This window comes from Mytilus galloprovincialis, chromosome 7 (genome assembly GCF_965363235.1).
Source record: "Mytilus galloprovincialis chromosome 7, xbMytGall1.hap1.1, whole genome shotgun sequence".
In the NCBI taxonomy this organism is placed as follows: domain Eukaryota; kingdom Metazoa; phylum Mollusca; class Bivalvia; order Mytilida; family Mytilidae; genus Mytilus; species Mytilus galloprovincialis.
The window spans coordinates 77,442,938-77,458,256 of NC_134844.1; the positions used below are offsets into that span (position 1 = coordinate 77,442,938).

The following is a 15,319-nucleotide window of genomic DNA, read 5'->3' on the forward strand; positions in this document are numbered from 1 at the left end:
AATATAAGATTTTTACTAAAGAAATATAAGAATTAGAAAAATGATTTAAATTTAGGTAATTAAAACTGTTATGATCAAAGCGCAACTTATTGATCTTATAGAGACAGCTCGTGCGTCTGTCGTACTAGCAAATAAGCTTAATATCTTTAATGAGTTTGTATTCATATGATAGTCACCGCATTTAACTTATACTTACGGAAATCAACAGTCCAATATCCCGGCACTCTGAGATAAAACTCTCCTGTTGTGTTATTAACGCTGAATGTAAAGTTGGTCCTTTCAAACTGTTCGTTGAGGAGACACGTATTACTGATATTTACTGTGATATTGATGGCACTGCCTCTTGGTGGGATACCTTCATCAATAACTGCCAATGTAACTGTCAGCTCTGTGGTGGCGTTATATATTTCTCTTCTGATATCCAGCGATTCATCATAGTTTATGACTGGACTGGTTTAAATGAATATAGCATATTTGAGTCTAATTGATATTAAAAGCAGTAAACAATCAATTTATAGAAGGAGATTCAGTGGTATGAACCCTCTTCACCCTATTCAGTAAGCAGTTAAATTTCATTTGTCCCTTGTGTTCTTCGTTAATAATAGATCATAAATCATAGCTGGTATTATTAAATAAATTTGATGATGATGAAATATCTTTCTTAAACACATACAATTTTGGATAGATAAATACAGAACCAAGCTTTTTAATATATATACGACCATAATGTCTGTATATTGATGAATGACCATGAATATAAAATATATGGTGTTCTTTATAAATTGACTGTTTGAAAACATACGAATTATTCGAAATACTAAGGATTTTCTCATCCCTGGCATAGATTACCTTAGCCGATTTGGCAACTTTTTTTGAAATAGTGGGTCGTCGATGCTCTTTAATTTTATATTTATTTGGCTTTCTAGCTATTTCGATCTAAGCGTCACTAGTGCGTCTTATGTAGACGAAACACACTTCTGGTATATCAAATTATTAGTCTGGTACCTTGAGTAACGATGTACACCACTGGGTCGATGTCATTAATAGTATCACCAGCCCAGTAGTGAGCGCTTCGGTGTTGAAATTAATATCAATTATATGGTCAGCTTTATAAATCAAATGTTTGCAAAAGTACGAATTATTCGAAAAACTAACAATTGTCCTATCTCATATATAGATTACATTTGCCATATTTGGCACAGTTTTTTGGAATTTTAGGTCCTCAATGCTCTTTAATTTTGCACTTGATCGGCTTCCTAACTATTATGAACTGAGCATAACTGATGAATCTTTTAAAGACGAAACGCCTTTAAACGCGCGTCTTGCGTTTCAAATTATAAGCGTGGTTACTAGTAAGTCTGGTATAGTATATTGTAAGATGTAGCAGCAGTTTATCTATTTTCACAACTCACTTAACCGTTTCAAAATTTAACCAAACTTACACAAATGTATTACATGACACAAGTTGCATCTGTGTTTTTGTTGTCTCTGCAATTGTTGAGGTTTTCGTACCAAAACATGGACTTTAGATTATATTATATGGAAACGACGGGCGACACTTATCTTATTTGAAGAATCATTTATTAGAACCCGCTATATATTGGATAATTAACGAATACACAAAATTACAAAAAAAGAGATAATTGTATAAAACTAAAAACAGAGCAAGACTTAAGGCAAGGCCGAAAATGCTATACATGAATCAATCGTAACGAGAGTATGTTTATATAGCAGGAGGTGTTGATGGCAGGTTTATGCATTTGTCTTTAACGTTTCTAGAGTTTCTTTAGAACTTTCTTACATTTAACATTGGCAACTTTTTTTAATTTAAAAAATATAAAAAAGTATCAAGGATTTTGTAAAGTGTCAAATATGGCTTTTTAAACTATATTGGAAAGAAAAGCAGGGGTTAGTTAGCTGGCAAGATTTTATAAGCTCTACATAGATAAAACCAGAGGATTCCGAATATCTGACAAAGAAAACACAAAAACAAGAGGATCGAACATCCTTTATAGTAGAATTAATAATCACCTTTCAGTATGTACTAATGACACATAGAAGAAAAATTGTCCATTGACACCACTGTCCAGATCAGAACTATTTACAGTCAACAAAGGAGGAATCTGTAGGAGAGGTTGTGGTGTAATAAATACGTCTTCTGTCAGAGAAAGTAATGGACAATGGTCATTGAAGTCTGTTACAACAATCTGAAAAAAGTCCGAAATAAAAATATAACGACATACAATCCTATTTTTGTGTATTTCTATCATTTCTTAACATTGATAACAATATATTTCAGATAGATCTGATCCGTTAGTTTTAATTTGCATACAAAAGTTTAATCTTATTTGCCATTAATTTACTTGACATAGTCTAGCTTAGATGATCCTAAAAGATCAATCTTGTCAGGTATCGTTGTGCGTGTCGTGATTTGTTAATACGCAATCTGAAACAAAAATGGCTTGAGAAAATTAAAGCAAAGAAGCACACATTTGTGTACATGACTTGGAGTTGTGTGCGTGGTACGTTATTTTCGTATACAACAAAACGGGGACTTGGTTATTTTAGATATTATCATGGTGTTAATCCGTAATTCCTTCATAACAACCTGGCAAAATTCAACCAAACTTACACAAATGTATTACATGACACAAGTTGCATCTGTGTTTGTGTTGTCTCTGCGATTGTTGAGGTTTTCGTACCAAAACATGGACTTTAGATTATATCATATGGAAACGACGGGCGACACTTATCTTATTTGAAGAATCATTTATTAGAACCCCACTATATATATATATTAGATAATTAACGAATACAATAAGTCTGCTTTTATGTATGGATGTATTCAGTCAATTCTTTTTACACTATTGGTTGCTATGTTCAAAGGTCTTAACGTTTGTCTTTCCTAAACTTCCAGTATTCCCAATGACATTAAACCCAGAAGGACTACGATTACTGTTCCAAGTTGGTTCGTCTCAAATAATAAAAACATAAAAACTAAAATATAGCTTTTACCTCATAACAATGATAGATTCAGTACATGATTAAATTGATGAATATTTCAATACATTGTTGTCTGGTTTAAGTCTGGTTTCTATCTTCTCTAACTTCCATTTAGAGACTGTTTTATTGTAGGTTTAAATACGAAAATATCCTTAAATCCACATCTTCACTCTCTAAATATTATTATGCTTGATTATTTGTTAATTGGTGAATACATTACGACTGTTTATCATATTGTGGTTTCGGAAGCTATAAAGTATTTTACCTTTACAACTAAGGAACCCTCGAGATTTGTACCCTGGTCTATCATATCCATTTCCAAAATGTATTCTGTGGCTACTTCAAAGTCTAAGAAAGTACTTAAGGCAAGTAACACAGTTGATGTAGATATTGTAAAAGATTCTGCTCCAGGTGTATTTGGTTCTGGTAATAGAACATAAGTGCCTGAACACTCTGCAATGAAAATTATTTCATTGTTAATAACATTAACCGTACCAATTTCCCTGCACCAGTTGCGCATTTCGACAATACATGTATCTTCAGTGATGCTCGTGGCCAAAATATTTGAAATCAAAAAGGTCCAAAAAGTATAGCCAAATCCGTGAAAGGAATCAAAGCTTTGCATGAGGGAGATACATTCCTTAATTTATAATAATTTCTAACATTTTGTAACAGCAAATTTAAATGACACAAACATCCGTATTTTCATGCCATGTATGTGACTACGAAAGTTTATATCTGGATTTACATTCTTAATATCATTCAACTCTTAAGAAAAAACGAAAATTAATCAAATCTATGACAACGAGTATTGAAATCCCGTTTTTACATTATACATTATTAAAAAAAAAACTACTATTGATTTTTTAATTCGATTTGAAGTATTAGTAATCTGCAAAATATATTGCTAACACAAAATACAGTAGGTGGGTATACATGGCACACATACGATTGAGACATTTATATAGACAAAAAAAAAAATATGCAACAATAAGAGGTCACATTATGGGTTTTAACCGTGAACAAACCCATCCTGTAAAGTCTGTTATTATAATTCACGAAAACCCTAACATGAAACTATTAGAAAGAAAAAAAGAAACGGCATAATTTATACTACATCTTACGATCACTGAAGACTGAAATCTGGTGCACCAAAACAGTATTGATCCCGACGTTCACTTTATAAGAATACGCACCGAACTACATGTTTGCAACTTTAAGTGGATGCTTCTGTAGATCCTAATGAGTGATGATTGAAATTGGTAGGACTCATTTTATTGGTGCCACTCAGTTTGTTTGATGTACTAGGGATTTCAATTCTCTCTCGTATTTGTGCTGCCTCAAAATTCTTAATTGAACATCAGTTAACTAATTTTGTTTTTATTTTGTTTTTCTACTAACGTAATGAATTACCAGTATAGCAGTTTTAAGATCTTACCTACGAATGATATGTTGGAACCAAACAAATCAATGTATGAATATGTTGGTGGAGCTGCTGTAGTTCCTAGATTTGTATTTGCTGTAGTGTCTTCTTTAAGTGAGAAATGTCTTGCTTCATTTCCTAGAACCAAAAACAAACATATAAGTGTGAGTGATTCAAATATTATGTAAGTGCCAGGTTACTACAATGTAAATGTTCCAATCAGTTGTTTTCCATCAGTATTATAACGTTAGACGTCATTCAGTCCCTTTTCAATCTTTGATTGTTGACTTATTAAAGAATCAATGGAAATAGTATATGTTACAAGTACGTAAAAAATGATGGTTTGAATATATAATTTAAGTTCTGATGTGAAAATGAACACATGGGTTAAATCATCTTTTTTGTGTCAGTCAAGATCATTGGTAAATGTAAAGAAATGAGTGAATTTATGTAGATACGATTCATTTATTTATACGAATAAAAGTATATAAGTTAATTCAAAATTTACCTGCAAAAAGATCTAATGTGAACGTCGGTCCTACTTCGAAAATATCCCACAAAGGAAACGTTCCAACTATTCCATTCAAGTTCAGATTTTCCGATGTATAAAATTTGTAATGAAAAGGAGGAATGTCATTTTCATGAACAGAGAGATAAGCATTCTCTAAATGAATCAGTAACTCCGAAGAGCAAGCCATTCTTTCAACATGAAAAATCTCAAATAAGTATGTTTCTCCCACCTAAAATGACAATAACGTCTTTACAAAAGCTAATAGATCCAAGCAATGAACTCAGAAACAATAAAATAAAACAACAAACTTAAACTGTCCAAAGATATTGGATTTTATATATTTAAGAAGAGAGTTGCGATTACAATTATCAGAATATATCGTTGGGTGTCTAAACTTTAAAGGGGCACTAGCTACGAGATATATAATTTTTTTTTTGCTCAATCATTAACAGAAATAGTGAAAAAATAATTTGCCTTTATCAAATAAAATGGTTCAATTTTGTCAAATTAAGCTAATAAATATTGATAATGAATTATTCACTTGCAAGTGAATAATTCGACCTCATTAAATTCTAATTCATGTGAACTCCATTTAACCCCGCAGAAAGAGATAGAATAAAGAATGCATTGTCCGTGTAAAAGTATTTAAAGTAAAAGCATGTCAACATGGAAAGTGAAACAAAGCAAAGTAATTTGATTAACTGATTCGATCCCCACACAATTATTCTTTTAAAAGGTAAAACGATAAAAATAAATTGTTAGTTTATAATACAAAAATTAAAAGACCTATAAAAATCTAATTGCACGATTCGCTTAATCTATTTATATTTATGTTTATGTTAACATCGCTTATATGTTCATAGAAGGTCAACTCGATAGTCAATTAGATGGTGAAGGCGTCTTGGCTAAAATTCACTCGAAACGAAGCTACATCTTTTTGAGACTATGTCCTGTAAATTGTTTATTTTATATTTCTGATTGTTTGAAAAAATGTTTTACATTGTTATAAATAAAATATGAGAATTTGAGTCAAATCGGTGAACATGAATTCGGCATCTATTGCCCCTTTAAATTACAAAATACAATCTTTTATAGCGACGACTGGACAACTAATGCCTCACAAAAGTATCAGACCTATCACACATGCGCTTACTTAATTTTTAAAGGGTGATGGAACACCTTTTTTTTTTTTTTATTGAATATGTTTCTGGTGGAGAGAGATTATTTCTCGGCTTCTTAAAAATGCCTGCGTTTATATAGCTATGTATGAAATATTGCACTTTTCTGTATGCAATAAACTTCAGATCGATACGTTACATGCCATTTTCAGAATATAAGCTGAACACTATTAAAGAAAATTGTTGAATTATTAACGTAATGATACTATACTCATTGTGTGTTAAAAAAACAACAAAAAGCCCTAAATAGCACTTTATGAATTGTTTGCATCCGAAGAGCTTTTCTGAATCTACCTTGAACAGCTACATGAGAAAAAGTCAAATCAAAGGATGTAAAACTACCGATCCTTTATGACCATTAAGTTCGTTAAAAAATCCACCTACGATCAACTTTGCGTGAGACAGTGGGAACCTGAGTTTCTTAATAGTTGGTTGAATGGCTAATTTAAAAGGAAGAGATTAAAGTCTATCGATCTATCTCGACATTTGTATGTTCCGTTATAACAAAACTTTTTATTGGCCTCGATTGTAAAAATTTTCTATAAATGAATAAAATATCTAATTTATCATACCTCAAGTGTCAAACTGACTGAGGATGCTGATTTTGGAGACATACCAGTGCATTCACCGTTGACAATTACGCCCTCTTGGGGTATGATTAGTCCACTTTCTGGTAAAATAATAATTATTTATAATTGTTTATAGATATACTAAAATTCCTTCTAAAGTTAATTTTATCAAGATTTGTTTCAGGTATTAAAACTAAAGAAGACTTGCGTGGTACTCAGATAGTGTTAACGAACTGAGAATACAGTATGACTTTAAAAAAAAAGACAAAAGTTTCCTCTTCTCTTTAAAAAAGATTAAGCCACAGAAGTCACAAATTTTCACTGGAGCTTTATAAATACGTTGAGCAATTGTTCGATTATCTTTTGATTTATTTGAAAGATATAATGCTTTTTGGCAGAGATGGCATTGACAACTCCGTTAAATGGCCATAATTTTCTATAGTAATTATTGAAATGTATTTTTTTTTAATCTTAAAAAACTTTTTTCACAAGCTGTTTTATTTTTTCTCCTTTACGGTTGATACTAAATTTAAAATTTTCTTCAAGAATCAAAATTCTATGAGGATTTTATTCTGTCATTAATATATTACCTTTGTCGTTTTGGGAAAATTTGTAGAATTTAACGTTAACTTTCATGATCACATTGTGAAAACCATAGTAATAGCATAAATGCCAATAAGTGGCAAAGAGTGCCAATTTTTTAAAAATGTTTTGAATAATTGGATTATTTTTGTTATCCAATTTCATGCAGTAAATAACATATACCTTTAGCACTAGCAAGATCGACCATTTGACAACCAATGCTGGCTGACGATCTATCATCAACCAATTCTATAACTAATTGTTTGTTAATAAATAACCACAACTCCTCTCCACCTCCGATTGTTATTTTCTCTGTTCCTAAATATTTCAGCCCAGTTCGAATAGCAGATGTGAATCTAAAGGTGAAACGACATATGTTAAGTATGTACAATAAATTGCAAATAATGTCGCTGTAAACTAACTGAGCCTATACAGCGACAAAAGATGCGAGCAAAATTTAGAAAGAATAGCTTTTATTGTAGTTTAAATTTGGTGTCTGTACACAAGTTATATATTTATCTTTTGCTGTGATGCCTACATTATATACTCCTTTCAAATCGTCAGTATAAATCCCTCAATCTCTTGATTGATTCGACGTTCTAAAAGACAATCTTTTAAGATAAGTCTACGTTTAGTGGTTTTCTTTGCAAATACATACTACTACTACTTCCTAGGTTTCTATTAAGTTTCAAAAATATGCTTTTGTAGTAAATGAAATGTCTTTTTCTGCCGTATTTGAAATGATACGCAAAAATAGTCATCAATGAAAATAAAAACTTACACAAAGTTATGTAAACCTCCCGAACAGTCAGTCTGACCTTCCGATCCATATCCAGAGTCATCAACTGGATAAAATGCGTCTGACCAAAATCTACAAAATTTTAAAAGGTAATATTCAAACAACAATTTTCAATAAAACTCAGCAATTTAAATGTGATTTATTTTAACGCAAATTGAATATTTGTATTTTCCCAATTTCTATTAATACGTTACTTGTTGTGTGTACCTGTCACTTTATACTGTCATTTTTACGGTATTTTGAATATTGCCATATAGTCGGGAGATTTGACTGGCCATTAAACCATTAGCCGTTCAACCTGCCATTTTTTATTACAACATCGTGTACCAAGTGAGGGATATGTCAGTTGTAATAATGAGTCTTGGTATGTTAGTGTTTGTTTTCGTTGCATGTTTTTCATGTTTTTCATGAGTTTCTATTGTTCCGTTGTTTCCCTGTTATAAAAATGTAGGTGATGTGTTATCTCAGTTTTTGTTTGTGACGCGAATTGTTTGTCTTTGCTAAATAAATTCATAACTATTCAACAACGGTATACTAATGCTGCGTTTATTTAGGTAAATGTAGCAAAAACCTACTGGTAAATAGTTGAAGATGTTATACTGGTATCATGTTGCAACAATATTTGATCAAACTTCACATAGTTTGATGATGTTGATCGGAACCAGTCCGAAAACGTGTCACTTGTAGGGTTATCAGAAATAGCCAACCAGGAGCCCAACGGACTGGTAATGTGATATGGACTTCGTGATAGTAAACCACTTGCACTAGAAAAATCGTCATTTCCAGCACTGAAGTCGTAGTAAGTAACATTCAGAAGAATATCTGTAGCACCGGTTGTACCTGTAAAATACACTAACTTTTATGGAAAATAATGAAGATTTAACTAAACCTAAACTCACCAAATATACCAGGAGTATATTTTTGTATTTGAATGCAAGACGCGTATTTAGTCTACAAACGCTCATATAAAACAAATAAAAGGCAACATAAAGTACGAAGTTGAAGAGCATTAGGGACCCAAAAGTTCGAAAGGTTTTAATAAACAAAAGCTTTTCCCGCTCAAACAGCTAGAGGAGCCCTATATTTCTGACCACGCAATTTGAAAATTTGCTGCTGCATATCTATTAAATATAAGATTTATGGTAATAAATGAATAATTGACAAGTAGGACCAGAACAATATAGATCAAATCTCAACGTATAACATTACTAAAACGAGATAAATTTAAAGCAACTAAAACAGACATATGAAACAACATGCAACAATAACTGATAACAAAGAACTAGATAGACGATTACTACTAAAACAAGCGGTCATAATACAGGTTACTCTGGTCTTATTGCCGATTGAATGAGTTTTGAAAGACCCAACTTCAACAAAAGAATAATTTCCGACAGAAGCGATGAGTGGACGATAATATGAATAAAAGGAATATTTATAGTCTATCTTATATACCCCCGGTTGAAGACGTTGCTGGTGTGTATACAAATACTGGAATACTATTCGCACTTGTATAATCATCAACACGCATCTTTATATCACATTCATATGTTGTCAATGGCAACATTCCATCAACATCTGTAAACGTGACTTCCGCTGAATGGTAGGACACAGTGTAGCAATCAGTCAAATCGCCTGATGTTCTTAGACAAGATCTTATACAACCAGTATTACTGACGGCGCCATTCGGTAACAAACAACTTGCCGTACAATCAGCAGCTGAAATAGGACCTATGTCAACAATTACCGGTACACACGGATTGTTACATTTGATCGAGTCGGTTGCAGTATCAAAATATAAACACCCTGGATCAGGGCAATCTGTTCCTTGGTAAAAAGTTGCATAACAATACGGTGGTAGACCAACTGTCACTCGAACAATTTTCTGTAGTGTACTTGCTGTTGTGCTTGTACAGGTTACTATATAATCCCTTAAATGAAAAAAAAAAAGAAGTACTATATATTAATTTTTTTCGTGGGTTCCAATTTTTGTGGATTAGTGAAAACTTGCATTTTCGTGGATATTTGATTTTGTGGTTTTGCCATAGTTTGCATATGAAAATTTGTTTTTCGTTGGCCATTATAATTCGTGGTTTCCGGGTAAACACGAAATTCTCGAAAATCTTTGTTAAACGATTTATAATAAATCCACAGTATTTGTGAGGACATTTACTTAGAAATTTTAATTTAACTGAAGACAATTATGTTTTTTACGCCAGGATTAGATAGGCTTAGCAGTTTTTTTGAAATTTGAAATTTTATCAAAACCTTTCGAAATGTTTGGTCTTCAGAGCACTTTAACATTGAGCTTTTAAAGTATTTTGATTCAGACGTCTAAGATGAATGTTTTCGAAACGAAACGCGCGCGTCAAGCGTACACATTGTTTTATAATGATATCTATGATGAGTTTATGATAAATTAATGTATTTGCAAACATATAGAATTTTTGGTTCCTCATACCTTTTCTTCTCCTTGTAATTGATAAGTGCTTTGTGAACGAAACGCGCGAATTGTACACAATTATAATCCTAATAAATACGATGAGTTTATTTACATCCACTGGGTCAATGACATTACTGGTGGAGGTTTTCTGTAAAGCATCGGTTTCGGAAATTTGGTCCTCAATGCTCTTCAACTTCAAACCTTATTTCACATCTTTTAATTATTTGACTCGAGCGTTACTGATGAGTACAAAAGGTTCACCCTGGTTGTATGATGAGATAACGGATGTACGTAGGTGATATTAAAAACATAATCTAGAATCTACAAAAGAGGGACGAAAGATACCAAAGGGACAGTCAAACTCATAAATCTAAAAACAAACTGGCAACGCCATGGCTAAAAATGAAAAAGACAAACAGAAAAACAATAGTACACACGACATGCACAACATAGAAAACTAAAGAATAAACAACACGAACCCCACCAAAAACTAGGGGTGATCTCAGGTGCTCCGGAAGGGTAAGCAGATCCTGCTCCACATGTGGCACCCGTCGTGTTGCTTATGTGATTACAAATCAGGTAAATAGTCGAATTTGGTAGGTCACATTCATGAACGGGAAGGGGATTGTAGTTACGACGTAAGGAACATATCCGATATCATTTGTGAAACGGTTATTCCATAACGGTCAACCAACTCGTGATGGCGTCCGTAAAATTTACGAAGGGATGAGTTCAACTTCACCATTTGACAATTGACACCATATATATGTAAGAAGAGCATTAGAACCAAATACCTTAAAATATTTAAAGGTTAACGTTCTCTTTTTTGAGATATTTGACTAAATGAAAATGGCGAGAAAAAGGCGGACTCGGAATTTATACATTATATTTGCATTTGTATTATTTCAGTCTTAAATCAAAAGAAAAGAAATATAGAATCTGCAAAAAAAGTGGTAAATGACTTTTCATGAGCTATTGAAGTCTAATAGTAAAAGAAAAATGAGTGTAATGGGGCAAAAATTTTAATCTGTATTGTAGGGAAAAACAAATGAGTAAGAAAACCTGACACACAATTCTAAAACTCGCCTAGGTACCTTCGTAGGTTATGAACATGATTTAAAAATTATTTGTTCAATATTTGTAGAGCTGTTTACCGATTAAAATGGCCATTTCAACTCATAATTTTGTTAACTTGAAAACATTTTGAATGTTTATACATGGATCTTAAGAATGCATTAACACCAAAGAATAGTTCTGTGTTTCTTAAACATACCATACTTCTTCTGTGTATGCACTTGCTTCTGTCAAAGAGCTTGTTGAATTGTCTCCAAAAATTTCGAACAAATATATAGGTCTTGTCCATTCAATTGTCATACTTGTACTCGAGGCAGCAGCCCCATTAATATTTCCAGCACCTAAGCATACAGAAGATTATAAGGTACAAATACTTACACAAATTATCAGAAATTAGGTGACAAAGATTGTAGGCAGACTTTAGTATTTAATTGATCGCGCGGTTTTTGTTAATATCAATTCCGGTATTTTATTCCTGATATTACAAATGACCATTTCAAAGCATTTCATGTCCTCCTGCACAGAATTTACATGCTCATTGAAATATGCGATATCTTTTAAGTATAGGACCTTAATAAAGAATAGCGATTAAAGCGGGTGTTTTCGTTGTTTGACAAATTGTTATTTTTATCATCAGATATTCATATCATGTAAATTTATGAAAAAAATCTTGTGTATCTTTAGTCAGAAGTAGATAATGGGATATCATTTTAATCATCGACATAATAAAAAGTTCTACAGCAAAGAGTGTTTACTACTACAGTGTTATTAGTTATTTCCTTTCACAGTATTTTTCAATTCATGTTGGGAAATAAGATGTTATATACGTTCATAGAGAGAAAAAATGACTGTTAAAAATAATAAGATGTTCTACCCCGGGGAATATATTGAATAAGCGAGATTTGTCAAAACTTTTGTTTAGTTTTACAATATAAAAAAGAAGATGTGGTATTATTGCCAATGAGACAACTATCCACAAAAGACCAAAATGACACAGACATTAACAACTATAGGTCACCGTACGGCCTTCAACAATGAGCAAAGCCCATACCGCAGAGTCCGCTATAAAAGGCCCCGATAAGACAATGTAAAACAATTCAACCGAGAAAACTAACGGCCTTATTTATGTAAAAAAAGAACGAAAAACAAGAATGAGTCCATAGTACACGGATGCCCCACTCCCACTATCATTTTCTATGTTCAGTGGACTGTGAAATTGGGGTTAAAACTTTAATTTGGAATTAAAATTAATATCGTCATTTCGAATCACAATTTTGTTTTCTTTCAATATTTTAGTAATTCATGGCAATTTGTTAAATATCTATTACGTACACATCAATATTATTTTTCTTTAGATAAATTAATGTAAATTGGTCATCTCTATGTTTTTTTATTATTACTATCATTATCATTATCATTATTATTATCATTATTATTATTATTATTATTACTATTATCATTATTATTTGATAATCATATATCCTCTATAACACCTACGTTAGACACTGTTGGTTATATATTATAAAGCCATTTTAAATATCACCTACTGCATTGAAACAGTGTTCTGTTTTGCTTCACATAATATAATGGATCATCTGCTGCTTTTGCAATAGAAAACCAAACGCCAGCTACATCTACTGGACTTGTACATTGTGTTTCCGACGATACAGCGCTGATTGCATTGAAAATACTCCCTGTCGTACTGCATTCACACCCCAGTGGATTGTTGTCAAGATTTCTATTTAAATGAAAAGATTGATGGAGTGTGCTGTTGATAATAAAGTGACATTTAAGTCGTAAACATATGTCACGAAAAGGGTTCAAACTTTGAAGCGTGATGAAAAGTGACCATTTGCAGATGTTTACAACTTTAATTCAAAAGAAAAGACGGAACAGTGTATAAAAAAATGAAAATTAACATTAAAAACAAAAGATGGAGTCATTACGATCAATACGAGTATGTTCCCGCCATTCATTTGGCAAATAAATTATACTTTACTCATACATATTCCTATACAAGGGACACTAGTTGTCAAATCGTGTTCACCAATTTTACTGAAATGTTTATATTCGACTCATAATAAACTTAAACGTGTATCCAAATAAAAAAGAAACAATGTCCGATGTATAAACTTGAAATTTTGTTACATAATTTGTGGTGTGGATTTTAGTCTAGACGCCATCTAACTAACAAGCGAGGTGACAACCCGAAGACTGCCGATGATCATATAACCCGATATAAATATAATATAACTGAGAATAAAAATTGGGAATATGTCGAAGAGACAACAACCCGACCAAAGAGCAGACAACATATGAGGTTACCAATTGGCCTTAAACGCAGCAAGAAAATACCGGAACCGGAGGTGGTCCTCAGCTGGCCCCTAAATAAAATTGTGTACTAGTGAAAAATGTACTGCACACTAAACATAAAACACTTAAATGAACTAAAAGTAAATAAGAATGAATTGGGACAGGCGGAAGAACGAGGCGGGGTAATCATGTTTTGTGAGATCTCAACCTTCCCGTATACCTCTAGACAATATAGAATAAAAAACACATAGCAATTCGCACAGTAAAACCACATTTTTTTTAAAAAGTCGGAGTCTGATGTCAGAATATGTAACAAAACATAGGATATAAATAATTAACGAATTTGTGCAATTAGATTTTTCTGGGTCTGTTCAACTTAGCATTATAGGTTTCAACAATATGTTAAATAATAGTTTTTACCTGAAGAATAATGAGTTTTTTTTAGAATGCACCTGTCAACGAAATGGTTTACCATTGTTTAACTTTCAATGTGAACATTATTTCCTTTCCCTAGCTGAGCACTCCTAGTTCATGTGTAACCCATCTCTAGCTTAGCATTGATGATTGTACAAATACAAAAATCATATTTAATTTTGTCTATATCTCGTATCTAGTACCCCTTTAAACTATTTAGTCAGTTCAAAGAATAGTGCGCTATGATAGTAAGAAAAAGTTGGAACAGTGGTATACTACTGTTGCCTTCATATATCATAAAAACATGGGGGAGGCAACTTGCCAATCAAAGTTTTTGTACAAGTAAACAGGGTAATTTAACCATGTATTTACTTTTATTAAATATTTGAAGTTGGCGCTTTACGATAATAAGTAAATACTAACAATGAAATTACACTTACAAGGTAATTATCTTGTTTGGTGTAGATATCCCACCTAAAGTCTGAATCAGATTATTTCGAAGATTCAGTGTTTGAAGCTTTGATAGATCATTGATAGCCGGGAAATACGGAATTTCATTGTCACTTAAGTCTATAATTTGTAAGTTGTTCAGTCCTGTAAAAGATCCTTCATCTATCTTTTGTATCTTGTTATCATGCATGTCTCTACAAAATCACAACAAAATATTCCATAGATTTCAGACAAATAAGAAAGACATCAATTTGATCATGTTGATAAAAACAAAATATTAAAGGGTAACTTTTGTTTTAATACGATAGGTGACCACACTTTTCGATCTTCAAAATGGCTAAAACAACCTCGTCCGAAGCAACCGAGATCATCCCCGTTTTGTTATGGTTCGAGTTTTCCGTTTTATATCAACTAAAATGCATGCCTGTCCGAAGCCAAAGACCTGCTAACTAGTGGTTATAGCTAGGGTATATTTGCCAGATATATTTCATTTCCTATTTTGTCATCAGTGGTAATTTTATAGATAATATACGATTTGGATTTTATTGTTGAAGGACTAC

The 15,319-nt window shown here is 32.2% G+C and overlaps 1 protein-coding gene across 1 annotated transcript in view; it reads right to left on the reverse strand.

Annotated features, from left to right (window-relative positions):
• Positions 1–15,319, reverse strand: part of LOC143083710 (uncharacterized) — a 73,211-nt gene that overhangs the window by 25,754 nt on the left and 32,138 nt on the right. Inside the window, exons 24-36 of the mRNA XM_076259998.1 lie at positions 14,750–14,953; positions 13,130–13,320; positions 11,782–11,923; positions 9,521–9,996; positions 8,641–8,905; positions 8,048–8,137; positions 7,450–7,622; positions 6,688–6,785; positions 4,935–5,166; positions 4,442–4,564; positions 3,269–3,456; positions 2,032–2,207; positions 197–450 (exon numbers count right to left, since the gene is read on the reverse strand). Coding sequence (XP_076116113.1) covers positions 197–450; positions 2,032–2,207; positions 3,269–3,456; positions 4,442–4,564; positions 4,935–5,166; positions 6,688–6,785; positions 7,450–7,622; positions 8,048–8,137; positions 8,641–8,905; positions 9,521–9,996; positions 11,782–11,923; positions 13,130–13,320; positions 14,750–14,953 — 2,612 coding nt within the window. The remainder of the gene's footprint in view (positions 1–196; positions 451–2,031; positions 2,208–3,268; positions 3,457–4,441; positions 4,565–4,934; positions 5,167–6,687; positions 6,786–7,449; positions 7,623–8,047; positions 8,138–8,640; positions 8,906–9,520; positions 9,997–11,781; positions 11,924–13,129; positions 13,321–14,749; positions 14,954–15,319) is intronic.